At 55.7% G+C, this 24,358-nt stretch overlaps 2 protein-coding genes across 5 annotated transcripts; one reads left to right on the top strand and one right to left on the bottom strand.

Annotated features, from left to right (window-relative positions):
* Window positions 1-968: 968 nt before the first annotated feature.
* On the top strand, window positions 969-20,805 carry LOC134146136 (RNA-binding Raly-like protein). 4 transcript variants are annotated; one of them, XM_062586347.1, is made up of 8 exons: window positions 1,085-1,120; window positions 5,808-5,897; window positions 8,521-8,599; window positions 15,542-15,592; window positions 16,014-16,162; window positions 16,666-16,779; window positions 17,143-17,324; window positions 19,245-20,805. In XM_062586347.1, the coding sequence occupies exons 3-8, from the start codon at window positions 8,529-8,531 to the stop codon at window positions 19,281-19,283; spliced, it is 606 nt and encodes a 201-aa protein (XP_062442331.1). In that variant the 5' UTR covers window positions 1,085-1,120; window positions 5,808-5,897; window positions 8,521-8,528; the 3' UTR covers window positions 19,284-20,805. The 4 variants fall into 4 exon arrangements, with proteins under 4 accessions (XP_062442329.1, XP_062442327.1, XP_062442330.1 ...); XM_062586345.1 differs by lacking the exon at window positions 5,808-5,897 and having other exon boundaries at window positions 969-1,120; window positions 15,545-15,592; XM_062586343.1 differs by lacking the exon at window positions 5,808-5,897 and having other exon boundaries at window positions 974-1,120.
* Window positions 20,806-22,635: 1,830 nt separating this feature from the next.
* EXOSC6 (exosome component 6) lies at window positions 22,636-24,333 on the bottom strand. Its single transcript, XM_062586328.1, has one exon. It carries the CDS (start codon window positions 24,303-24,305, stop codon window positions 23,490-23,492), a length of 816 nt encoding a protein of 271 aa, XP_062442312.1. The 5' UTR covers window positions 24,306-24,333; the 3' UTR covers window positions 22,636-23,489.
* Between the last annotated feature and the right edge of the window lie 25 nt (window positions 24,334-24,358).

Raw genomic sequence — 24,358 nt, 5'->3', positions numbered from 1 at the left:
GGTCGCGACAAGCAGCTTTTGGCAACACAGGACCTCTTCCGCCTGTGCTCCAGGCAGCTTACGACACAGAGAGATGCAGGTGCCCTTGGCACAGACCAGGGTAACGCTGCAGGCAGCAAGCTCACAGGAGAGAAGGAGCACCAGCCTGGGACGCAACTGAACAAAGGCTGTATTAAGAGGGTGTTGGACAAAAGAGCTGAGATGACAGGGGATGGTGGCTTTTAGAGCTGTGCTCCAAGGTGCGGTAAGAGTGACTCTGTGCTTGGGGCAAGGGTGTGGAAGTGCTAGGACAGAAATGTCTGGAGCGGGCTATGAGAAGGGCTCCAAGCGCACAAGTCCCATCAGCACCACCCACCATCCCCCCCTGGGTATGAGAGAGCCTGAAACCAGGTGAGATGGTGAGAACAGCCAGTTCAGGTGCTTGGTTGGTGGGCTTGTGGGCAGCGGTCAAAGCCCGCGGATGCAGCAGGAGGTGGGACATAGGGCTGCAGTCCTGGCTGGGGACACAGGGCTGGAGTCCTGGCTGGGGCAGAAGGTCTGCGGGCCACACAGGCTCCCTAACACACGATCCCTCCCCACATCAACCTTATAGGGGGGGGCACGGTTCCCCCCCGCCCCCAGCCTTTAGGCCCTGTTTTCCCTTCAGAGAGAGGCACCGAGCGCAGGGCAGCAGCGCGAGCGGCCGCCCGCGCGGCGGACACGGCGTCCCCGCCAACGGCCGCCGCGAGGGGCGGGAGCGCCCGCGAGCGGCGCGGAGCCGGCGGGGGGGGGGGAGGGCGGGGAGGGGCGCCCCCTGCCGTCCGGCGCGCGGCGAGGGGCGGGGGGGTCGACGGGTCCCCCCGTCCCCCCCCTCACGGCGAGCGGCGATGGTGCCGCCCGCGTCGTCCCGTCCCCCCCTCCCCCCCTCCCGCCGCCCGCCGGTGGTACTGCCCTGGTGGCGGCGCGCTCAGCCCGGAGCCGTGGGGCCGCCTCGGTGGCGGTGGGGCGCCGGTGGGGCCGCCTCGGTGCTGGGAGGGGTGTGTGTGCGCGCGCGTGTGTGCGTGTGTGTGTGTGTGTGGTGGGGGGGGGCGGTTCCGCGGGGGCATGACTCTCTTCGGCAGCGAGGACGCGTGCTGGAGATGTGAGTACCGCCTCCGCCGGCCTTTTGTTTGCCCCGCTCGGCCCCGGCCCTCATAGCGGCCCCGCTCTGCCAGGCGCCGCCCGCTTTGCTGCCCGGGGGGCGGGTGCCCTCCCCCCCCCAACCCCGGCCCCCCCGCGGCATGAGACCCCCTCCGGGTAGGTGCCCTTTTGGTACCGTGATGGCCTCCTCGGTACCGGTCCCCTCCCGCTACGGGGATGCCGCCCCCCGCCCCCCCCCGGACACGTCCTCCCCACCATCCTCCCATGAGGATGCCCTTGTGTGCTCCCCAGGGCAGGGATACCTCCCCCCGTACAAACCCCCTCCCCCCACGCTTCCCCAGACAGGGGTGTCTGGCTACCAGGATGCCCTCCTCAGTACCAGTCTGCCTAGGACAGCAATGCCCTCCCCAGTGCAAGCACCCTCTAGGACAGGGGTGTCCTCCTGGGGCTGGTATGTCCTCCCCAGTAGCAGTTTTCCCCATCCCCCAGCTCTGGGATGCCCCCTGCTAGGACAGGGATTCCCCACCTGGGACAGGTGCCCTGTAACCCCCTTCCAACCAGCACCGTACAAGGAAGGAAGACCTGGTACGTTGCTGGTGGCCCTGGTGCCCCTGCTGCAGCAGGGCAATCCCCCTGCTCTGCCAGGCCAGGCAGGTGCAGGTGGCCTGCAGCAGGAGGCCTGGCTGGGCTCACCATCGTGCCATCATGAAGCTATCATGGCAGCGGTGTGCTGTCCATCGGCCTGTAGCTTGCACCGCACCGCACGCATGCGGCTCCGTGTGAGGCTGCACAATCTGCTGCCAGGACTAGGAGGCAAGCTACGAGGGGCTGCCCCAGAGAGGGGATGGTAGAGAAGCTGAGGGGGCTTGGAGGCCTACTGGCAATGCTGTACATGGTAGACTACACTCATGATCTTGCCATGGAAGAAGGCTGGGCCCACCAAACAGGAAGGCTTCTAGGCGTGGGCAGTCCCAGCTGCTAGTTTTGGGAGGCTGGAAAACATGAGCTCTCTGCAAGCCATGCCTCCAGCATATGAACCATGAGGTCCTGGCAAAAGCAGGCAATGGGGTAGCTGAGGAAATCTGAAGATGGTACATGTGGCAAGGATAGGAAGGGATTTCAGCTCAAAGCTCTCCTCTGAGCCCCACTTGTGTTCTCCCCAACCTTGGGGGCCTGGCTTCATAGGGCACCACATGTCATCTCTGTCTTGGAGGAGTGGCCCAATGCAGGCTGCAGCCTGGGCTGAAGTCCTCTTCATGCTAGCAGAAGTTGTGGCCATGCTACTGCTTGCATAGCTGGTTTGGCAATTCCATTGGAACATGCAGGAATGGACACGAATGGGCATGGAAGAGGGAGCTAGACAACTGCGTGCTAAGAACAAGCAGGCAAGAGCAGTGCATTGGTGGAGCAAGTCTTGGGGGCAGCATACCTCTGCAGTCCCTGGGAGGCCTATGTCTACCTAGGGTTGTTTACTTCAGTGGTCTGCGCCAGCTTGGGCATGTGTTGTGGGTGGGGTGCTGGAGTCACTGGCCAGGGTGCTCTGGTCCCCATTAGGAAGCTCTTGTCCCCATTGTGCAGGTGGAGAAATGAGATGGTTGCTGTGATGGTCTGGCTTGATGAGCTAGTCAGAGGAATGTGAAATGTGCACTCTGGTCCTGGCTGATGAGCTGGTCTGTTGGGGATGTTGGCTGTCCCCAAAGAAAATGGGAAAGCGTACGTGAATCAGTTTTACCTGACAGTCATGCTTGCTGCCAGAGCTACAGCGTAAATAGAGTACCTTCCTCGTATCACTGCAGAGATCAGACCCAACCTGCAAAGTTTATCAGACAAGGTAGCAGCCTGGAAAGCAAATAAGTGCCTTTTTCATTCTACTTAGATCTTATTCAAAATCCCTTCTCTGCAGAGATCAAGGAACCTAGCTCAGGCAGATGCTGCATGGTAACCATGAGCAGGACTTCAGGGCACTTGTCTGATCCCATGCAGCACTGCCCCTTCAGGTTGCTGTGTCTCTAGAGTCTTCTTTATGAATGTCCTCAGGGGCATCCAGGACTTTCCCAGGCCTGTTAGGAGGCCAAGATGAGGTGCTCAGAGAGGTCACACAGGCTGGGACACCTGGGGAGTGTGGCACCAAATATGCAGGTCAGCCCTTTGCTCCTCTTGGAGGAATGTGCTGCCCTTTATCTCATCCTCTGGGAGAGGTCCCCAGGGCAAAGTTTGTCATCGGTGGTGACCTTGGTATGCCCTTTGGTTATGATATGTCACCTCTGTGGCACTTGACTGCTGGTAAAAGAGGGTGCTAGTGTTGCAATGAGATCAATGGTCCCATGCAGCCTGAAAATCAGGGTTCTAAGAGGCTGTGGAGCTGTGAACACCAGCTAGATCCTGTCTGTAAAGCCGTATCTAAAACCTCAATCCTCCATGCTCATATCTACTGTGCCAGGGCTCCCCTGGCTGGAGGGTGTTGCTTGTCCCAGACCTCACCATGGCATGTGTTTGTAGCAGTGTTATTCTCCATGTGCCCTACCACCCCGGTCCTGCAGGCAGCATGGCTGCTGGGGAGATGGACTCCTGCTCCCTACTTCGCCTGGCGAGCCTGGATGAAGAGGTGATGCCTTGCTGAGGCACAGGGGAGAACAGAGGCATCACGAATGCTGCAAGGAGGTCTGTAATTAGTAATTAGTAGCGTGGTAGCTACTATTATTAGTAAAAAAAGCTACTACTATTAGTAGCTTTTCTGCCTTGGTGTGCTGGTAGGTTGTACTTTATACTTCCATTTTGTATACACCATGTGCAGTGACTGTGGCTGTGCTACTGCATCCTGGGGCACTGTGGCATCTGTTGAGTGCTCCTCTCCAGCACCTCAATGCAATTAGAGGCAAGGGTCTGCCTTACACTAGGAGAGAAATGAACAGGCCACATGGAGCTGCAGGGTTTATGGTTTCCAGCCAGCCAGGAAAGGAATCAGTGGAGGCTATAGTTGGTCAGTCGAATGTTGGCTACTGCATCCTCCCTGAAGCAGGCATGTTTCACCCTGTGTCAGAGCTGGGATGACCACCACAGCCACAGGATAGGGCATCTTTCTACTCTATGGCTTATTGCTTAATAAGGCAAAGCTCCAGTCCTGGCATGGGTTTCCGCAGACTGACTCCTTTGAGCAGCTCTGGGTTTTGCTCTCTCATGTGCCACAGAAACAGAGGAGAGACGCAGCCCTCACTGGCATCTGGCATCCACAAGAGTAGTGTCCCAACTGTCCAAGTGCTGTGCCTGCAACGGTGCTGTTTGGCCCTAGTTTGCTGAGCTAGGCTGACCAAATTCTTGGCTCTTTTCTCTATTCCACGGGCAAACTGAGGAAGACTAGGGGATTGGTGAGCAGGAACTGGGTCCCTTTTGTGGTGCAGAGAATGCTGAGCTGCGAGGGAAGAGCTGTTCCTCCTGCCTGTACACAGGGGCACTGAGTACCTGAGGAGATGCTTCTGTCCCTGTCCATGATTTCTGCCAGACTGACTGGGATGGCTGCCTTGATGGGGTTGTGCTAGGCCAATGCCCAGCTTGTATAGAAGGGTTAATGCTAATCCTTCCCACTGCATCACACCTCTGCCCACAGAAAAGCCAGCAAGGGATCAGGACAGACAAGCTTTAGCCAAGCATGACATGAGCTCCAAGGTCGAACTGAGAAGAACTTCCAGGGATGGACGTCAAGATAGCAGAACCAGCCCTGTCTGGCATGGTCCCACATGCCTGGGAAGGTCTGGACCTCTGTGATGAGCTGTGCCAAGAGGAGCTGATATATCTAGGTGTCAAAAGGCTCGAGAAGCTTCAGTTGCCCGGTGCAGTGGGGTCTACAGTGTCACCTGTGGGAGTGGCGTTTCTGAGCTGTGCCTGAAAGTGATGCCAGGGAAGAGAAGGAACTGAGCCCATCACTGAGCCCATCAGGCTTGACTTGAGGTTGTATGGGTCTAGTACCCTGTTCCTCAAGGAAGCCTCTGAGAGAGAAGGGGTGAGGTCAGGTGTGGTAACAGAGGGAAAGGGCTTTCCTTTAGTCCAAGAAAGGCACAGAGGCAGATCAGCAAAGATATTCTCAACTCCCCACTATTGGGCTGCAGCCCAGTGTCGCCTGTTAGTTCCTGTCTCCCACTCTCAGTTGAGCTTGTCACAGTTATGATGATTAAGGGGGAGTGTGCAAGAGAGAGAGCTCAATGTTTCTGCCACCAACTCTTATCCCAAGGATCAGACAGGTTTTGGAGCCCAGTTCAAAAGAGGTTTTGGAGATCAGCCAGTGCTGCACTCCAGGGTGCTTTCTTTCCCATCTCCCCACTCCATCCTATAAGACTTGAACACTATCTATCATGGTGTGAGAAAGTAAATGTAGCTTCAGTGCTCCAGAAAAAGAAGCAAAACTGATTCTGGTAATTACTTACTGCCTCATGAGTCTGTCTCCAACCTGGTAAAGCCATTGGGAAGAAAGCAGTGAGCATTTGGAAGGTAAATGTGCCATGAGTAATGTGGAGAATGATTTTAAAGAGAAGGGCTCTGCCAGGAGAATTTACATTGTTTGGGGGGGGGGGGGAATTACAAAATTAAATACATCTAGAGGTTAGTAAACAGTTCCGGTAGTGACTCCCAAACTTGTACTCTTAAATAGATTCAATTGACATTATGTGTCCTGATAACTGTCTGTTAAATCCTAGACAAAGGATAAAGAAGCCTCTGGAGCTGGGAGTGCAGCACTGGAGTTTGGGGAAGAGGCATCTGGAAAGGATGAACATTGTGTGAATCAGGTGCAGAGTCTGTATAATTCAGCGTAATTCGTGTGGAATCTTCCAGGAATTAGTAGATGGTGTTAAACAGAGTGGAATTGCCTATGAGAGGAAGGAGGGAAACTACAGCTGGAATTGCAGGGCAGAGCTTCCCAAAGAGCTGATGAGTTGGGAAAGGCAGGCAGGATGGGCTTCATCTTTTGAAAACACCTGCTGATTTGTGGGCACTGCCATTCAGGTGCAGATTTTCAAGGATCAAGTGAAACCATTACTGGAAAAGACCATCACAGAGGAGATCTGGGGGGGGAATGTGGCAGGCAAGAAGTGGAATTGCTGGTGAGGTGTGTGTCTGGAAACATCTCAGCTCTGGCATGGGAGTGAAGGGCCTTCTGGTGCCCCTGCCCAATCCCTCTGTGGTAGTACAATCATTTTGGACATGTCTGGGCTGGGTTGCACATGGCAAACTGAAGGGACCTTGAGAGAGATGGTGTGGTGAGGAGACGGACTGAGTTCTGCAGATCAGTATGGAACGCGGTGTTGAAGGGCAGAGCCTGGAAATGAGGATAGGCAGGATCAGTTTGGATGATGCTGTGCAGGTGGAGGGAAGGATGGAGAAGGCTGCAGAAGAAGTCTTAGGGAAGCAGCAGAAAGAACATGTTTCATGGGGATGTGTCAAATCAGAGCCCAGGTCCACTTACCAACTGTCTAGTAACCTGAAAGGGACATGAAAATTGCACATTCTCCCACTTTTGCCCCTTCCCTGATGCCTAGGTTGTTTTCTGGGTTTCTGTGGTCTAGAGGAGGCTGCCCTGTGCTCCACACAGGAGCTGATGCTCTGGGCACAGCTGTGGCAGGGGAAACATAGTTTCCCAAGCTGGTTGGCACCCACACATGGGGCAATGGTCACAACCTTCCCATCTGTGCAGCTATGTATGCAAGCAGCTAGATCCTGGGAAGGCAAAGAGAGCTTCCCACTAGCACAGGGCATTTGCAGCACGCTAATGGCCAGGAGCAGCCCTGTGCAGTGAGCCAGCTTGCTGAACTGCAAGGCTACAGGTCAGATGTGCTCTTGCGTGAAACTCCTGCTTTTGCCTTGATCTGGAGGGAAGAAATTCCTGCTTGCCTGATTAAAAGCTTTTCACTGTGAGCTCCATGCTCAGCAAGGTGGCAATGCTAAGATGACAGAAACCCTTCTGGTGAGTACTTAGAGATAGGGATAGAGCCAGAGCTTTAGAAGGGGGTAAGAAGGCTTACTCCTAAAGCCGCGAGGTCTGATACCAGACATCTCTCTGAGTCAGGGTGGTGACGGGTGGATAATTCCCCATTTCCTGACAGGGTGGGCTATGGGTTTCCTTTGTGTTGGCATCCCTGTCAGCTGTGTTCTGGCACAACAAGGCTTCTTCAGTGGTCGATTGCAGTTAGATATGCATTGCTGCTTCTTCTAGGCAGCTCACTCAGGACCTGTGCCCACCATGACCCTCGCTACAACAACATGCCTGCAAGCCATGTCTACAAGCCTGCCACTGAGAGGCTTGGTGGAGGCAGTGTTGCAGCTGTTCCCTGGCCGTGCTGTCTACCTAGGAGGCACTGGGGCCAGGCGGTGGCTGGGGCCAGGGGGAGAGCCTAGGTGGCACATCCCCTCAGCAGCTTGTAGCATGGTGGCAATGGCAATTCAGCTGTTACAAAAGCAGCCACCATCTGAGGGCAGCTCTAGAGTGAACTTTATGAAGAGGTAGGCTTGCAAACGTCTCTTCAGCGACCTACAATGCTTCTGGAGCACAAAGTGACTGGGATGCTGAGCTTCTGTCTTGTCTTCACCTCAGCAGTGACCATCTGCAGTGGGAAATGTTCAGATGTGTCTAGTCTGGTACAGAGCTCTCACAAAAATGTACAAACAGGATGTTTGAAGTGCTAATGAAAAAGGATTCACCATGGCTGTGAGAGGTGGCTCTGGTGATTAATTACCTTCATCATCAAAAGTGCTTTTTGCGTCCCTAATCTGAATATACCTGGCCTTGGCCTCATCTGTGATTGGGCTGGTAGGTTTAGCAGGGCTGCTGCAGAGGACTGTCAAAGCAAATTTGTATGCTGAGGGAGTACTGGGTCTGCCTGGGTTGTTGCTCTTCTTTTCTGAACACCCACTTTAGTCTAGAGAAAGTTGAAAGTTGCAATGCAGATGTTTAAACCTTCAGTCTGATGCCAAACAGTCAGATTCAGCACAGAAGACGGAGGCCTAGGGAAGGAGTCCTTCAGAAGGAGCTGAAATGCCTTGGTGTGCTCACCACAGTCTCGGGCAGTCACTCCTGTCTGACCAGGTCTCCTCTGCTCCGGTGTGGTATTCTACCTTGTGGGAAGCGCTGTCTCCATGTTTGTAAAATGTTTTCAGTATGCATGCTACACAAAGGCTGGCGACCTTATGTGTTCCATGCCTGCTGTTGCCATGGGCTCTCACTGCTGATACTTTAGAGTTGGATGGCTTCAGAGAAGGGCTGGGAGCCTCCAATAGTGAAAGGAGAATGCCTGAGGGCCCTCAGTGCCCTTGCATGCCTCTGGGAGGCTGGTATCTGGCACTCCTCTGTGTGTGGTACTTGCTGGCATTCTCTTTTCTTTTCACCACTTATTCCCCTGCTCTCTCTTCCCTCAGATTTGGACATGGCCAGAGAACCCAAGCTGAGCCGGGCCAGGCTGGGCCAGAAGAGGCAGCACAGCAGTACCTTGTACCAGTGAGTGCCATAATATGGGATGGGGGGCTGTGCCAGGAGGCCTTTCTTGGTCTGGGGACTGGCACAAGCGTTTCTGAGCACATTGTGGGTGGCTTGAAGGTGTTGTGCTCCTCTTCCTTCTCCTGCTCTTCACCTCTTGCCTCTCAGACTCTTCTGGCTGCCCATCCCTAAGCATTCATCTGGGTCTGTGGGATGTCTCTGCCCCATCCCTGTGGGATTCTTGGGACACCTTGTATCCTCACCATGGCAGTGGAGAGGTAGCAATTGGAGTCTTTGCTCATTTTCAAGCCAATGACCACATTGCTAGGGCTCTCAGTGTGGCAGAAAGCCCATTGCTTCATAGCTCAGATGTTTTGTCAGCTGTGTACAAAATGTCATTGTAACCCTTTACCTCCTGCAGTGCTTTGTGTGACCCAGTTGTTTGTTACTGGTGGGATGTACTAAGCTGGGGAATGTATCTTCCTTCTCATCCAAAGGTATAGGGAAGGTCTGTTCATCCCTGGATGAAGAGAAAATCCCTGAGAGCTCCACACAGGTTATAAATGTAGACCTGTGTTTGCAGTCCTGGCCTTGAAATGACATTGCAGTCATGTTTGTCCCCTGAGGAAACAGCCTGGGGGTACAGCAGAGGTACTGGGATGGTCAATAGGTCCAAAAAAGCAGATCCCATCTCTCTGCACTTTCATCTCCCTGGCTCTTTCGGGAGCTGAAACTCTGGCCCAACTGCAGTTGCTTTGCAGGTCCTGCTGGCACCGAACAAATGCCAGGCAGTCCTGAGACCGTCTCAAGTGAGAGCTTTCCTCCTGATCATGAGCCTTTGGGGCTACAATGAGCCTCCCACACTGAGTTGAGGGTATCCCAGGAGCCATCTGTCAGCAGGCTGACAATGAACTAAAGGAAGCAGAGTGTAGCCAGCCTGAGGAGCACAAGGGCACTGGGTGTTAGGGCAACTGGAAGCCTAAACAGAATTGGAAGGAGACTAGAGTCCTTCCTGGAGGACAAGTGCTGTGGTTGCTTTCTTGTTTTTGGCATGGGAGTACTTTCTACATGGGTAGAAGCTGGGGCAGGCTCACTCTGGCATGGCGCTCCCTGCACTGCCTGCTGGCAGGAGGATGCAGAGCCTGGGGCGTGCTAGCATGGCTGTTCTTAGCTTCTGGCTCACAAGTGCTGGGTTTGGGAAACTGAATATGTTTCCAAGGGCTCTCCTTCCACTTGGCTGTGGTGGAGGCAGGTTGACAGTTTGACCATCCCTGGCTAGGCAGTTTGTGGGGGTGCAGGTCTTCAGGCCCCTCAGGGTGGCTGCAGGGTGGGAAGTGGGTGGGAAGCAGGACCTCGGAGCCCTTCCTATGCCTGTTTCATCTTTGAGCAACATAGGCCAATGAGACAACCTGTGAGGAACCCAGCAGGGTTGGCTGGACCCAGGCCTGCAGGGAACATTGTCTCTGCTGGGTGCTGTGCCAGCAAGCGATGCGTGCAGGGGAGGGGGCCGGACCCAGGCCTGCAGGGAACATTGCCTCTGCTGGGTGCTGTGCCAGCAAGCGATGCATGCAGGGGAGGGGGCTGGAGATGGCACCAGGCTCCATTTTGTTGGAGAGCTTTTGCAAACACCCTGATTGAACTAATTGCTTTGACTGTTGTCATGGGGACAGAGAGGCAGAGGCACTGTCCCAGAGTGGAGAGCTGAGGCCACAAGAGAGCTGTGGGACTGTGGACCCCCCTTTATGCAGAGGGATGCAGCATTTGCAGAGGACCGCTGGCCCTGTTGCACCTGCTGGAGCATGGCAGTTGCTGGAGCATGGCAGTTGCTGCTTTCACTGTTCCCATGAGTCGTTCTGAAGAGCAAGGAGTCAAGCCGGGAAAGTCCTTGCTGTGTCCCTGACCTGAAGCTGGACCTGTGAAACACCTCCCCGAGCCATCTGTGCAACCTCCAACCTGCATCCATGTCTCTTGCAACGTTTTTTTCCCTCCCACCCCCCTGCACAGGAACTGCTTCCCCCATGGAGGAGGCATCCTCTCTGCCCTCTCATTTCGAGGAAGGTCCCATGCCATTGCAGGGCATGGAGAAACCTGGGGAGGAGGTCAGTGCCAGCAGAGGTCCCAAAGCACAGTGAAATACTGAATACAGACTATCCCTGGTTTGGGCCAGGGATTTGCTGCAAGTCTGTCCATGTGCTGCTGCTGCCTGGTGTTCCTTTGCCCCATGTGGATTGGTGGCATCTCTGCCTTTCTGCAGATTTTCCTTTGCCTCTTGGGCTCAGGATCTCTTCGGTCTCGCAGCTTGGAGGCCCCGGGAGCCATTTCTCATCCTCTCTTTGTGCCAGAGCAAAATGCAGCCAACGTTTCTAGGCTTCGAAACAGCGAGTTTAGGAAGGAGGGAGGGACAAAACAACAAGGCTGCATTGGCTGGAAACCAAACTCAGGTCTCCTATATGGCAGGTGAGAATTCTCCCACTGAATGAATGGTGCTCTTGGGGCACCTGCTGCCCTTGTGCCCATGATCCCCATGTTTTCCCTCCATGGTAATGCTCAGTGCTGCTGAGCTGGTGGCTGAGCACTGTGGTGGGCTGAGCCTGGGATGCAGAGAACTGGGCCAGGTGGGGAAGGCTGGGCCATCCTTGAGCAGTCTGCTCTCTTCTCTCTCCCCAAATGTGCTTGTCTCCCATAGTCCCAACCCTGGGGAGCAGCAGCTGGAAGAGCTGGAGGCTGTGGGAGGAAAGGCAGAAGCTGTCCCATGCCCAACAATTCCCATGCTGGGATTACAAAGAGCTCTGTGGTCAAGAGCTGATTGAATCCTTCAAGACTGACATATTGGGATGTGTCGTTACTTTTTTCTTTTCTTTTCTTTTCTTTTCTTTTCTTTTCTTTTCTTTTCTTTTCTTTTCTTTTCTTTTCTTTTCTTTTCTTTTCTTTTTCTTTTTTTTTTTTTTTAAGTGTAATAAAATGATTTGGCTTCTGGGCTTTCCTGGAAGGAACAAGCAGGCAGCAGCAGGACTGGTTTTGTATGAGCTTGGATCTTGCCACAGATCAGTTGGTACTTTCTTCCTTTCTCCTCTAGCTGCTAGCTCTCTGGTGGGGAGATGCTGGTGGTGGCCTGTCAGTGTCAAAGCCCAGTTCTGAGGACATGACTGGCCGGGCCTTACTGCAGCGTGTCAATGGCACATAGTGAGTGAAATTTGCCTAGCTTGGTCAGAATCTCTGACCAAGCACTGCGGACTTTCTGGCAGGACATCCCCTGTAGAAATAACATATGTGCATCGCAGCTCTGAGGGTACGTATATACAATATAGTACGTGTGCCGTGCCCTGACAAGGCAGAGCAGCTGTGTTCTGGACTGAGCATCACACTGAGTGCAAGTTCATGCTCTTGCTAGACTGATGGATGCTTGCTTCTTTCAGTTGCCAGGTCTATAGAAATTACGGCTTGCTGGAAATGTTTCTGAGGGTAGAAGAGACCTTCTGAGAAAGAAGGGATATATACTAGCTAAGTCTGTATCCTAGCAGGGGATTGCAGCTAGCAGCCCCTCCCACTCCATCCCCATGTCCCAGGCTAGTGTCATGGCCTGCATGTGGCAGCTGTGTCCTAGAGCAGAAGGAGTCTGGGGTATGTGCTGCAGCCACACTGCACGGCAGCTGCTGGGCCTTCCTAAGCACCTTCCTTGGGAGCCCTGCCTGAAGGCCAGGCACCCCCTTTTTGCATGATCCCCAGCAATCCTATCATAGGGCTGGCTGCAGCAGGCAGCTGCTGCAGGAAGGCTGCTTGGCAATGTTGCTATTTTGGGTGGCTTTTCCTTTTGGGAAGAGCACCTGAGTTCACTTACACTGGGGCATGCAGAAGTGAAAACCTTTATTCTGTTTTGTGTGTGGGTCTATACCCCTCTCTGCTGTCTTTTTTCCTAGCCCAGGACCCAGGACAATTTGTTGCCTTCTTCCTTGGGTGATGGGCTGTGCCCTTTGCTGGAGGTGGGGATCTGAAGGACTCGCTGTTCCTGTAATGGTGAGATAGGAGCAGCAATCGCATTGATGGAAACTTGGAAGACTGTGAGGCTGGAACAAAAACTCTCAAAATAGCTCCAGGTGCAAACAATAGGAGCAAGCCGTTCCTGGCACCCACTCACTCTAGGGCTGCCAGTGCTGCCAGCTGTGCCTTAAAAGGAGGGCTGGAGCTAGTGCTGGCTGTGCCCCACGTGAATCGTTCTTGAGACCCTCAAAAACGGCATGGCCCCCAGAGACAGCTTTGTCTCTGGAGACAGCTTGGATGGAGTTGTGGGATGGATGCCGGGTGGGCTCCCAGTCCTGCCATGTGGGGAACAAACTGTCCTTGGATGCAGAGCATCTGGCCAGAACCTGGGCTATGCTTAGATGCCAGGAAGCCATGGGGCTGGTCTTTTGGGCTGAGGTGGCTGAAGAACAGCATGAGGTGAAGGATGGAGAGCAATCACTGCTCCATCTCTTCCTCTTGGGAAGTACCATTCACCCCTAGCTGGGTCAGGCAGCCACACTCCATGGATGGTGGGGTTACAGGATGGGTGTTTGGATGCAGAGCTGTGCTGTACCGTGGCAGAGCTCAAGTGAAATTTCCCTTCCCCAAGGTAGACTAAGAAGCCTGGGAGGGTGAGCTGCTCTTTGCCTATGTGAAGGTGGGGTAGAGCATGGGAGTGGCTACTTGAGGACTGGTTGGGACAGGACGCAAGGGATGGGATGAGGGGCAGAGCTAGCTTGGTGATGCTGAATAGAAGTTCTGGCGGTCTGGGCTGGGGGGTGAAGTCAAGCAGCAAGAACCCTGTAATCACTACTGGTGATGGGAACAGGGACAGTCTGCCCTTGGCTTGGTCCTGGGGTGTGAGGCTTTGCAGGGCCCTCAGCTTGCTGGTCAGGTGTCCTGATCTCTTGTTTATTTTGGACTGTTTGCTCCTCCCTTCCAGGAATCCAGGCTGGCCAGGCTGTCTGCCTCAGCATAGGCACAGAAATAGCACCCACAGGCAGGGACACATGAACGCCACACACGATCTCCAGCTCCCGTGGCCTCCCATCAGTGTTAAAGGAGGCAATCTAGGGAGTGCAGCAGTTTTCCCCCGCATTGGGGGACCTTATGGAAAGCAGGCTGGAGTAGGGACCTTGCTGCTGTACCTGATGGGTAAGATACCCCTGAGCACTGGGACCTGCCTTTTTCCTTTCCAGCCTAGCCTGTGGCAGAGTCCATAACCTGGCCCTGTAAGTGGGAAGCCAGAGGGAGAGTGACTCCCTGCCCTTCAGGCAGAGCAAAGACACTGTGGCAATGCATGACAAACCAGAGGTCACTGAGGTATGCTGTAGCTTTCCAGAACGAGCCCTCCAGAATGAGGTTTTCTGAATCCAGAACTGCAGGACTAGGTCTGGTCCTGCAAGGTTGTAACCCCAGAACCCAACATGTCTGCTTGGCAGGTTCTTTCTCCAAGGCTGTGAATGCTTTGTAGCCCTCAGGAGCAGCAGAGTCCCTGGAGCCTTTCCAGTTCTGACTGGGCTCCTTGAATGGCTTTTCCCTCTGGTATCAGGCTAAGCTGCTGGGAGAAGAAAGGTGAGACATCATCATGCACAGCCCTCCTACCTGGGAGCAGAAGCATGGGGCTCCCGGTCTGCTGTCACACCATGCATGAGATTTAGGGAGCGGGGCAGACCACAGCGTTGGGCACGATGCCGGGAGCTTGTTTGCCTGACAGGAGCCAGCAAGCTCCCAAGGTGCAACCTCAGTCTTTCTCTGAAACCTAAAGGCAGGGTAGGAACTAGGGTGACAGCAGGGCCCAGGGATGCCTGGGCAGTGTGTCACTATGCCTGTCTCCATTGCTCCAGGTTGTGCTGGGGCTGCTGGCCAGGGGACAGTGCAGAAATGGGGTGGATGATTGGTGCTGTACTAACCTGAAGAGCAGCTGTGCAGAAATTCTCTTCCTCACTGAAGCACCTTCTCTGGCCACAGCTGGTGGGCTGCAGGATGGGACATCCTTGGGTAGAGCCAGCTGCTGAGAGGGGGCTGGTGGTGGGGCAGTGCTGGTACTCCAAGCATTGCCAGTCACTCCATGCATCACGAGCCCCTCTGCACTCTGGCTGCCATTTGGTGGGCTTGGAGCTGCCTCCCTGACTGGGCAAGCGTGGCTACAGCTTAGTGGCACAGACAGGGAAGCTAAGGTTGCTCTTTAGACCCTCCAGCAGACATTCAGCTCTTCCACAGACCCCAAGCTCCAGCACCGCTCCCTCTGTGGGCAGGTGCAGCTGCTCCTGCTGCCTGCAGTGACATCCTTGGCCCTAGGGGGACCTTGTCTTCAACTGCCCTTCTAGCACATAGCTGGAGAAGGCTTCCCACTCCCAGCAGAGCAATGATGCTCCAAGCAGAGCTTTGTCTCACCTTGTGCTAGGTTTAATCTAACGCTCACCAACTCTGCAAGAGCTGAAATGGCAAAATGAGCTTCAGCATCTTTCTTCCCCCAATCCCCTCCTGGTTCACAGAGCATGATTTATTACAACCATGTCAGCTGCCTGCATTGGAGGTGATTTGCTGACAGATCACTTCTTAATTTGGAGCTGAGTGAGCAGACAGCAAGGGACTATGAAATTTAACATCAGAGAGCGCTAAATGCAGATTTCCAGATAGCAAGGCCTGCTCCAGCTGGTGCTGCACAGGGGGATCTTTCCATTGCGGGCACCCAAATACCCTGCTTGGCTTTGGGGGCAGACTGCTGCCAGCACAGAGCCACCTTCCCGGTGCTGTCCTGCATGGAAGCCTACTTGTTACCCTCTAAGATGCCTCCTGCTCCCCAGGCAAAGGAGGAGGTTGTGCAGGATGAGTGGATGTCCCTGTCCTGCTGTGCCCTCATGTTGCTCAATGTGGCTGTCTCACAGCGGTGCTGTGCCATGCTGTGGCACGTCAGTGGTCACTGCAGTGTGAGTGACTCTCTCTTCTTACCTCCTGCAGCAGTAATTGTGATCTGGACTACAATCTCTACAGGGATGACTTCCCATACCGGTGAGTGTGGCCTCCCAGGCCTGGGATGTGCTGATTGCATGTAGGTTGGCAAATGATCGCAGCTCTGTTGACTGATAGCATGAACTGGGTGTCCCAGGCTGGCAGCCCCAGGCATCTGTTCCCCACTTCTAGGAGAAGTTTAGCAGCACTGCCCTCTTCAAGGAACACCTGTACCCAGACTCCCGGGGCTGCATACCTTGAGGGTGGAGCAGCTGGGACAGGGACAGTGTGTTGGCCTGCTCCAGCAAGGGGCAAGGCCAGGGTAGGCACTGTGACCTCCTGTAATGCAGGCGTACCTTTGCCTGGCACAATCCCTCACCCCTCAGTTTTGCCTGAAGGAACAGAGCCAGAGATGTTAACCTGTCCTGCTGCCATGCCTTCTAGGCCCTGCTCACACTGCTGTGGTTTTGTGCTCTTGTAGGGTATATGAGTACCAGAAGATCCCGCCCCTCATTAACCGCATCCCTGTCAAGGCCAGACGAACTCATGTTGGGGCAGGAGGCAAAAGTAGTCTAAGCCCCCAGCCTGGGACGAGGAGCAGCACCAGCTCCATGACAGGACGGACAAAGTGTAAGTGTTATGTAGCCTAGATAGAAGGAAAGGAGCAAGGTGATAGTTCCATTAAGCCCTTGAGGATGCTGGAAGCATTTTGGTGATCATAGAGGTTGGGGATTTGCTCATGGAGGCAAGATTGTGCTGTGGGGGGAGAAACACAGTGACACAGACTCATAAAGTATCAGTTCCCCCGGTAGTTGCTAAGCCACAGAGGCCTAGGCTATGTTTCTTGATGCTTGACAGCAGTGCCTGTGCCTGAGTGAATTGCTCAGTGCTAACCTTGCTGCTGTGAGTCCCCCGCTCCAGCAGAGAAACAGCCCATCCTGGGCTGGCTGCCTGTCTGGGGGCTGTCTCCTGAAACCATTGCCACTGCCCAGAGATGCGATTGCCCTGGGAAGGCTGAAGGAGCCTGGTGGGAGGATGCTTTGGAGCATGCTGCCCCCGGATTGTGGATTCCCCTGGCTCTGCCTTTTCCCTATCTGGGACTCTAACAGCTCCTCTGCCCACACTGCCTGTAGTGCGGGCCGAAGAGCTGCATTCGATCAAAGGGGAGCTGAGTCAGATCAAGGCACAGGTGGACAGTCTGCTGGAAAGCCTGGACCGCATGGACCAGCGGAGAGACCGTCTCTCAGGTGAGGGGATGTTATACATGTCATACTTAATCATGATGGGGAGAATCCCAGCTGGCTCCAACATGCATGTGTCTGTACAGAGCTTGTACAAGGCCAGCCTGCAGGTACAAGGAAGCCTGGATGCCAAAGTGTGAGCCTAACCCCAAGTAGGAGCTGCCAGGCAATGTGAAGTTGAGGTGTGGGCACCATCTCTGCATGCAAGGGAGTGAGCTTGGCCTCCAGAGCCTGCTGGAAAATTCCCTAGGCCTCCCTCCTTCCTAGTAATGGGAAAGCGGACCACAGACTTTTGGCATCATGGAGTTTTACCCCCTGCCCTGCAAGGATAAGACTAATGTTCTGCTCAGGCACTCCAAGTTTTTGCAGTCTCTGTCCCTGCAGGATCAAAGGAGATCGAGAAGAAAAGGGTCGAAGTGGGTGCAGAGTTGCCATCCCCAGCAGGAGAGGGGCCACAGGAGCCCCAAGGGAAGGAGGGATCCGGAGCTGATGGGCACAGTGACCTGCGCAACATCGACAGTGCAGAAGAGAGCACAGACACTGAGGAGACGGTAAGGCCAGGGCCAGCTTTTGTACTGGGAGGCAGGGTGCACCGTGGCCCTAGTTATCTCCTTTACCAAAACTTATCTCTACTTGAGCCCAGATATCTCTGCCCTGGGGTTTGTGAGGGTTTGGTGGGCTTGGAGGAGGATTCAGAGCTGATCTACTGCACAACTCTGCACTATGAGGTGTAGGAGCAAGTGCTGTGTTGTGCTGATGTGCAGCCATAACCAGTGCCTAGATGCTGGAGGAGCCCTGAGAAGGGACTTCTTGGTTGTGGCCCTGCCACTGCCTGTATGGGCTCTGCTGGGATATGCCCGGAGTAGAGGAGATGCCTAATCAGTATGGCTGTCCCTGCCCCGGGTTCTAGGGCACCTGAACTGCCCTGATGTGCTGTCTGGGGCTACAACTTTTGTAGGTTTGGGAAAGGCCCAAGGAAGGTGGTGATTTTTGCCCATGCAGTTTATGGCCCTTTACCAGGCCTGCGGCCAGCCCTCCCCGTGCTGACTGCTGCCAGGACCACTCCTGCTCAGCCCAGACTGGCCCTTGCCAGCATGCCGGGTCCAGGGCACAGCTTTGGCTCCCAGGGCCTGTGCTCTGCAGCACTAGATCAAGCTGTGTTCCCAGGATATGTTTGTGCCCAGGGTCCTTAGGAACATGGAGATAGAGCTGGCCCCTTTCCGGAGCCCTGGACCAGCATGGCCACAGGAACTCCTGCCCCACAGCAATGGTGATCAAGAGAGCCAGGCAGGGCAAACGAGCAGACAGCCCCTGCCCCATACCTGTGCATCATGCAGCTAACAGCTGTGAATGTCTTACTCCAGCAGTGCAGGGGTTAGCCCAAGGTGCAAAAACCATCAGAGTGCAAATATCCTTTATCAAAGCTGTTCAACGCAACAAGCACCTGCAGCTGCTTCTCACATGTGCCTCCCCTGAGCTTTGAGCCAGAGGTAGCCATCCGCCAGGGAGGCTGCACTTTCCCATGTAATCACACAGCCCTGTGGGGCTGTGGCATCCCAGCTCCTGCGAGGATGTGCAGTGTTGGCAGCATCTGCTCTGTGTCGTTTGGACTCAGCACCTTCAGCTCTCTTTGCCCCGGCAGTGCAGGATCTTGGGGTGACCGACAGGCTGGTGACAATGGGAGTGGAGATAACCACTTGTGGCTCTCTCAGTACCTGCAAAGATACTGCAGCCAGAAGGAGGATGGGGAAGCAGGGACTGTGGCCAGGCTAGAGCTAGGGAGCCGCCCGCTCTGTTGGGACACTTCTCTGGTGGCTCCCTGTCATGAGGAGTGGAAGGGGTGTCCACAGAAAACAGTGGTGGCCTGTGGCCAGCTGTGACAAGGAGGCTGGGTTAAGTCAGTCCTAAAAATACCTCCTGCTCTCTGATCGCCTCATACAAGCCATGCCTGAGTGGGCAGACCTGCCTTTACCCACTTGAGGCAGAAATGGGCTCATGAGTTGGAGGGTGCCACTGGTCTCTGGGCATGTGGTGGCACAGGCATCCATTTCCCCAGGGCAGGCTGCCTTGGGATGCCCCTGGATGCCAGTGCAGGCTGCTACGCCCCCCACCCTGCTACCCTGAGGGCACACAGCAGCAGGCACTGTTGCCTGGCCAGCTCACTGCAGAGCCCTATCTGGCTGCAGCTGTGAGGCTGGCAAAGTCTAGCCTGACTTGTCAGCTGGGCACAGTGATGATCTGCAGCTCTTGCGCCCTGTGCAATACAGAGAGAACAGCTTGAGGCTGCTTTGGCACTGAGACTGTTAGGGGTGACTCCAGGCTCCCTCCCTTGTCTCTGAGGCGGAACAGGCACGTATGCACAGGCCATGGTGCTGCTGCGCACTGTGCTGGGCAGGGTGGTGTGTCTGGTCCTGCTGACAGGGCCAGAGGGCTCCTCATGGAAAGGCCATGCTGTATCTTTTTTCTTGCAGATGAAAAATCACACGTCAGACCTCGAGGGGAGTCAGTGAATGGACTGGGATACCATGGCCTTCCTGGTGGGCCAGCAGTTCCTGTCTTGTGTTCATCTTTCTTTTGAGGCCTACACCTAGTGCCACACGTGATGCGAAGTACCCACTCTCAGCATTCATGCCTAGCATGGGCATCCCCTGCCACTGTTGCCAGCAGCCCCATGTCCCGCTCCTATGAGACTTTGGCCTGCTGTGGTAAGAGAAACCTTTGTGTTTGCGCTTTTGTTTCCCCCTCCTTTCTGTTTTTAGACTAGGGATAAATAAATGTGTTCGGAGGGAGGGAGGGTTAGAGGGTAGAAGCAGAAAGAATCATGTCCCAAAGGAACATCAGTGTTGAGCAGAAATCTAGGCCAACTTGTGAGCAAGGGTCCACCCTCTTCTCGCACTGTGCTGCCAAGGGAGCAAGGAGGCCCTGGAGCTTGGTGCAGCACACTGTATCACAAAGGACCCAGCACCATTAGCTCTCCCTGTGCCAGGCACTGCACCAACGCCTCTGCGTGCTACACAGTTCACACGTCAGCCTCCTGTGCCCTGAAAGCATGTCCTCAAGCCTGCCCTTCCCACAGCCCTTGTCTGCTGAGCCCCTCAAAGTTCCCTTTGAGCCCCACAGGGAACTTTTGCCAGCCATGGCACTGTGTGGCCTCTCAGAAAGTGTGGCCTCTCAGAAAGTTCAGCGGGTGCCAGTACAGCAGGCCAAGGCGCTCAGAGCTGCATGGCATCATGTTGTGACAACCCCTATGCGGTCGTCCTTCTGCTGTACCATCAGAGGCTGTGCAGATGAGTACTGCCCTGAGGTGGCTCCAGGGGGCCTTCACAGCAAGGGCTGAGTGTTTCCGGACAGGGAGCTGGGTCTGCATGCTGAGCTCAGCCTCAGCGCTGGCAGACGAATGCAGAAGGCTGGTGTAAGCTATAGTTTTCCACCCGTGTCATTGGCATCACAAAACAGGGCAAAGTTGCAGCTCTGTCTCTTCTGGGAGGTGACAGGTTGGAAATACCCCTCATTGCTTATGGGAGGCCCAGTCATCAGGAACTGCATATGGAAGGGGCCTTTGCAGCCCGTCCTGTTTGGTCTGGCAGCTCCCTGCAGTTCGACGCCAGCAGCCTAGTGTGATGTAGTGCAAGCCCAATTGCTGCCAGTCACCCACACTCACAAATGTGTCGTCTTTGTTGGTCACTCCTTGACTGTTCTCTGCTGTGCTACCCGACAGCATTTGCAGTCACCAGGACTCCCACTGAGCAGCTTTGTCACCAATAATGGGAGGTGTTTGCTTTGCCATCAGGCACATTTCGGCTGCGTAGACAGTGGCAGGAGAGTGCTTTGGGACTTATCTTCAGCCAAGGAACTCGTCCCTTTCATTCTCCATGTTCTGCAGAGTTGTATCTTATTTCAATGTCTCTCATTTCTAGGTCATCCTTCTCTTGCTGGTAGGAAATTGTTCTGTATTTCTAATTTGCCTTGGTAAAAGAGTGTATTGTGTTGGAAGGAAAACAAAATAAAATTTGTATTTCTTTTCTCTGGTTATTTGAGTCTGATGTACTTTTTAACAAGCTTAAATGCACCTGCTTTTCTGCATCCATGAGAGAATGACTTTGCCAAGCAGCTGCCACACACAGTCCTAGGATATACTGTGCAGTATATACTGGCTACTTCCTTGGAAAGGTGCTAGCTGCCTCTCCACAATGCCATGTGGCAGAACTGGCATTAAAGAGAGCAGGCCTCTGAGTCCTCCATGGATGCACATGTGCACTGGGGGTTGATCAAGGAAGCAAAGGTTTCTTGAGCTGGATCCACGTGGTCTCAGGCAGGTGGAAGGTGTGAGAGGTGCCATTGCAGCTCCTTGCTGCATGTGATTAAAGCTGAAATCTGAACACGTTCTACAGGTGTACAGTCAGCGACAGGCATGTGGCAGACTTGGACTGACCAGCCTAGCTGTGCAACTGGTGCTGGGCCTGGCCCAAGTGCAGGAGTGTCTGAACACTACACTTTATGTGGTTTCTACCTCCAGCTCCCTAGTCGAGCCCAAGCCTCCCATGGACCTGCTGGAAGGAAACACTGACAGCAGAAGAGCCGTGCAGCTGCCCCGCAGCTCAGCAGGGGCTCCTGTGACTTCACGGTTTTAGGAGGAAGAGGATTAAGGCACCCTCCTGGCCTACAGCTGAGTGCTTTTCATGCTGCCTGATTAAAAGTAGCTGCAGCATTTATCACTCCCAGGACCAAGCATGGTGTGAAGCTGCCTTGGCTGTCCTGTAACCCTAGGCTGGTACCAGCCTGGTTTCTCTTAGGCTCTATGTTACTGCTATCCATTGCCCCCCACTCTGAGACTGTACTAGTTATCCCCAGTCCACAAGGTAATTTGCTCGGCTGTGGGATTGTAAGCAGCTGCTTTGTCCATAGATGAGCATCCAGTGCAGTGCTCCCAGCTCTGCTCCCGTTCACCTGCCCAGAGCTCACCGCAGCAATGGTGCAGTGCGGGCGTAGGTGTGACAAGCCAGCCCTGCTGAGTCACAAGACCAAGCACAGCTTGGCTTTTTTGCGTGAACATGAAGTTGGCGTACTCAGTGGAAACAAATCAGTCACCGTCTTCGCCCAGGATACTCCTTCTCAAGGGGCTGAGGCAAGCCTCAGTGTCCTAAGGCTGGTGCAGCATGATGCAGCCGGCCTCACAGGACCAGCTCCACTCCATCCCCAGTAACAAAGCTCAGAGTCTGGCAAGTCAGTGCCCATCTGCCTCTGCACCTCCCTGCTACCATTGCCCGCAAGATTCTGCCTTGCATCAGCCCAAGCATCTGACAGCACAATGCACAAGAAAAGTTGTTCCTGGGCTGCGCACAGCCCTGCTTGGCCTCAGTGCTGCTCTCTCCTTGTGACAACCCAGGACCAGGGCACCTCCTTGGTTCATGGGACAGCTCAGCACAACAGAACCAGGAGGGAGTCAAGTGTGACTTCTGCTACTTGTTTTCCAAAAACAGTTTGGGGTTTGATGGGGAAAAAAAGGACCACTTGAGTGAGCTGTGCTCCTGGCAGAGAAACAACCTCCCTGCAGCGCCTGGCCCAGGCCACTTCTGGGCTCAGTGGTAAGGGCAGCCCTGATCTCAGGTCTTGCCTGCATCAGGAACTGAGGCAGACTACATTGGGCAAAATTTGCTGCTGTGGTTGCCACTTCTAACACCAAGTTGCACATAACCAGCAGCCAACAGAGGAAAGTCCAAGTGTGAGTGCACAGCCCCCTCTTTGTGAAGGACTGACCCTGCTGCTTGGCAGTCAGTTGGACAAGTAGCCATGGACTAGCGGTGCCAGGCAAATGAGCACATCCTTCAGTGTCTCGCTGGCAGACCCAAGCAGGCTGAAGACTCATCAGAAAAGCTGGGTTTATTATATATATTAAAAAAAACAAAAAACAAAAAACAGCCAAAACATGTCTCTCCACCACCCCGAAGCACTGTCCAGGCAAGTCTCTTGTAAAGTCCAAGCAACGCACAGGCTGTAGTGATAGATGGTTCCTGCCAGGGCTGCTCGAGTCCTGTTGTGTGAATGGTTGTGGTGGGGTGTTGGTAATGGACAGGCTGGACATGGCAGTCTCATCCTTGGCACCAGGGCCACCGCCAAGCTTTGGGCCTTGGTGAGTCCAGGGTGGCCTAGTAGACTCTGGTGGGCTCCCGCAACACGGGTGGCTGACTGGGGGGCTCCAGCAGGTGCGAGGATGCTCTTGGGGGGATCCAGTAGTTAAAGCAGCTGATCTCAGCAGTGTGGGCAGTCCCTTGGGGGGGGGGGTCCAGGAGCACTCCAGTGGTGTGGGGGGGGGGAAGGGGGCACAGGCAGGCTCTGGCAGCTGAGGTGATGTGGGGTCCACTCTGCAGCAGCTCAGGCAATGTGTGTGTGTGTGGGTGGCTGCTTTGGGGGGGCTTAGGTGGTGTGAAGACCGCTCAAGGTGGGGGGGGCCTCTAACAATATGGACAGGCTGCTCAGGCAGGAGCTGGGGTGCTCTGGGAGGTCTGCGGTGCTGCGAGGGGCTGCTCAGGAAGGCTCTGGGGTCTCTGGCAGTGCAGGCGGCTGCTCGGCTGGGCTCCAGTGGGCTCGGGCAGCGGGGGGCTGCTCCGGAGAGGCTTCTGGCAGTGCAGGGGGACAAATCCGGGGGCTCTAGCAGTACAAGGCCGCTCTGCTGGCCTCTGGGGCCTGCGGCAGCAGAGGGGGCCCTTCAGGCCGGCTCAGGCAGTGGAGGGGGTGGCACGGCGCCGAGCAGCGCGCAGGAGGCTCTGCCGCAGCACGGGGTAGAGGCGGTGGCAGCCATCGAGGCCGAGGCGCAGGGCCTGGGCCCAGCTGTCAGGGGGGCCGCCCTGGCCGCAGCCCAGCAGCCCCGACACCTGGTTGAGGGAGGGCAGCAGGGCCACGGTGAGGAGGGCAGCGGCGCGGCGCTCCTCGGCCTCACTGGGCTGCAGGAGCCAGGAGGCGGCGGCGGCGGGGCCGGGCGGCCGGCACAGGGCGCAGCCCACCGCCAGGTCGTACATCTCCACGCCGGCGTCGGCGAGCGCCAGCGCGGCGGCGCTGACGGCGGCGGCCAGGGCGGAGCCGCCGTCCTGCAGCAGCAGCGCGCTGACGGCGAGGCGCGCGCGCGGGTAACGCGCCAGCCGCACCGCCGGCTCCAGCGCCTCGCGCAGCGCCGCCGCCGCCTCGCGCTCCGCCGCCGCCTCGCGCGCCGCCGCCCGCCGCCCGCGCCCGGCGAAGGGCGCGCGCCGGAACTCGCACACTAACCGCCCCGCCGCCGCCGCCGCGCCGCCCGGCTCCGCCGCCGCCGCCGCCTCGCGCGGGCCCCAGGCGGCGCACAGCACCTTGGTGCCGCTCGCCAGCTCCACGTAGGCCGAGCCCTCGGCCTGGCTCAGCAGCCCTGCGCGCGCGAACAGCGGCCGCAAGGCGCATGGGTCCCGCACCTCCTCCTCCTCCTCCTCCTCCGCCGCCGCCGCCGCCCACACCTCCGGCGGCTGCGACTCCTCGGGGCCCCGCAGGCGGCGGTGATCCAGCGGCATCCTCCGGCCGGCCGCCCCGCGAGGGAAGCAGGGAAAGAGAGAGGGAGGGCCGG

The sequence above is a fragment of the Rhea pennata genome, chromosome 13 (genome assembly GCF_028389875.1).
Source record: "Rhea pennata isolate bPtePen1 chromosome 13, bPtePen1.pri, whole genome shotgun sequence".
In the NCBI taxonomy this organism is placed as follows: domain Eukaryota; kingdom Metazoa; phylum Chordata; class Aves; order Rheiformes; family Rheidae; genus Rhea; species Rhea pennata.
The sequence above is the reverse complement of the archived record's forward strand: the minus strand, read 5'-3'. Positions and strand labels throughout refer to the sequence as shown.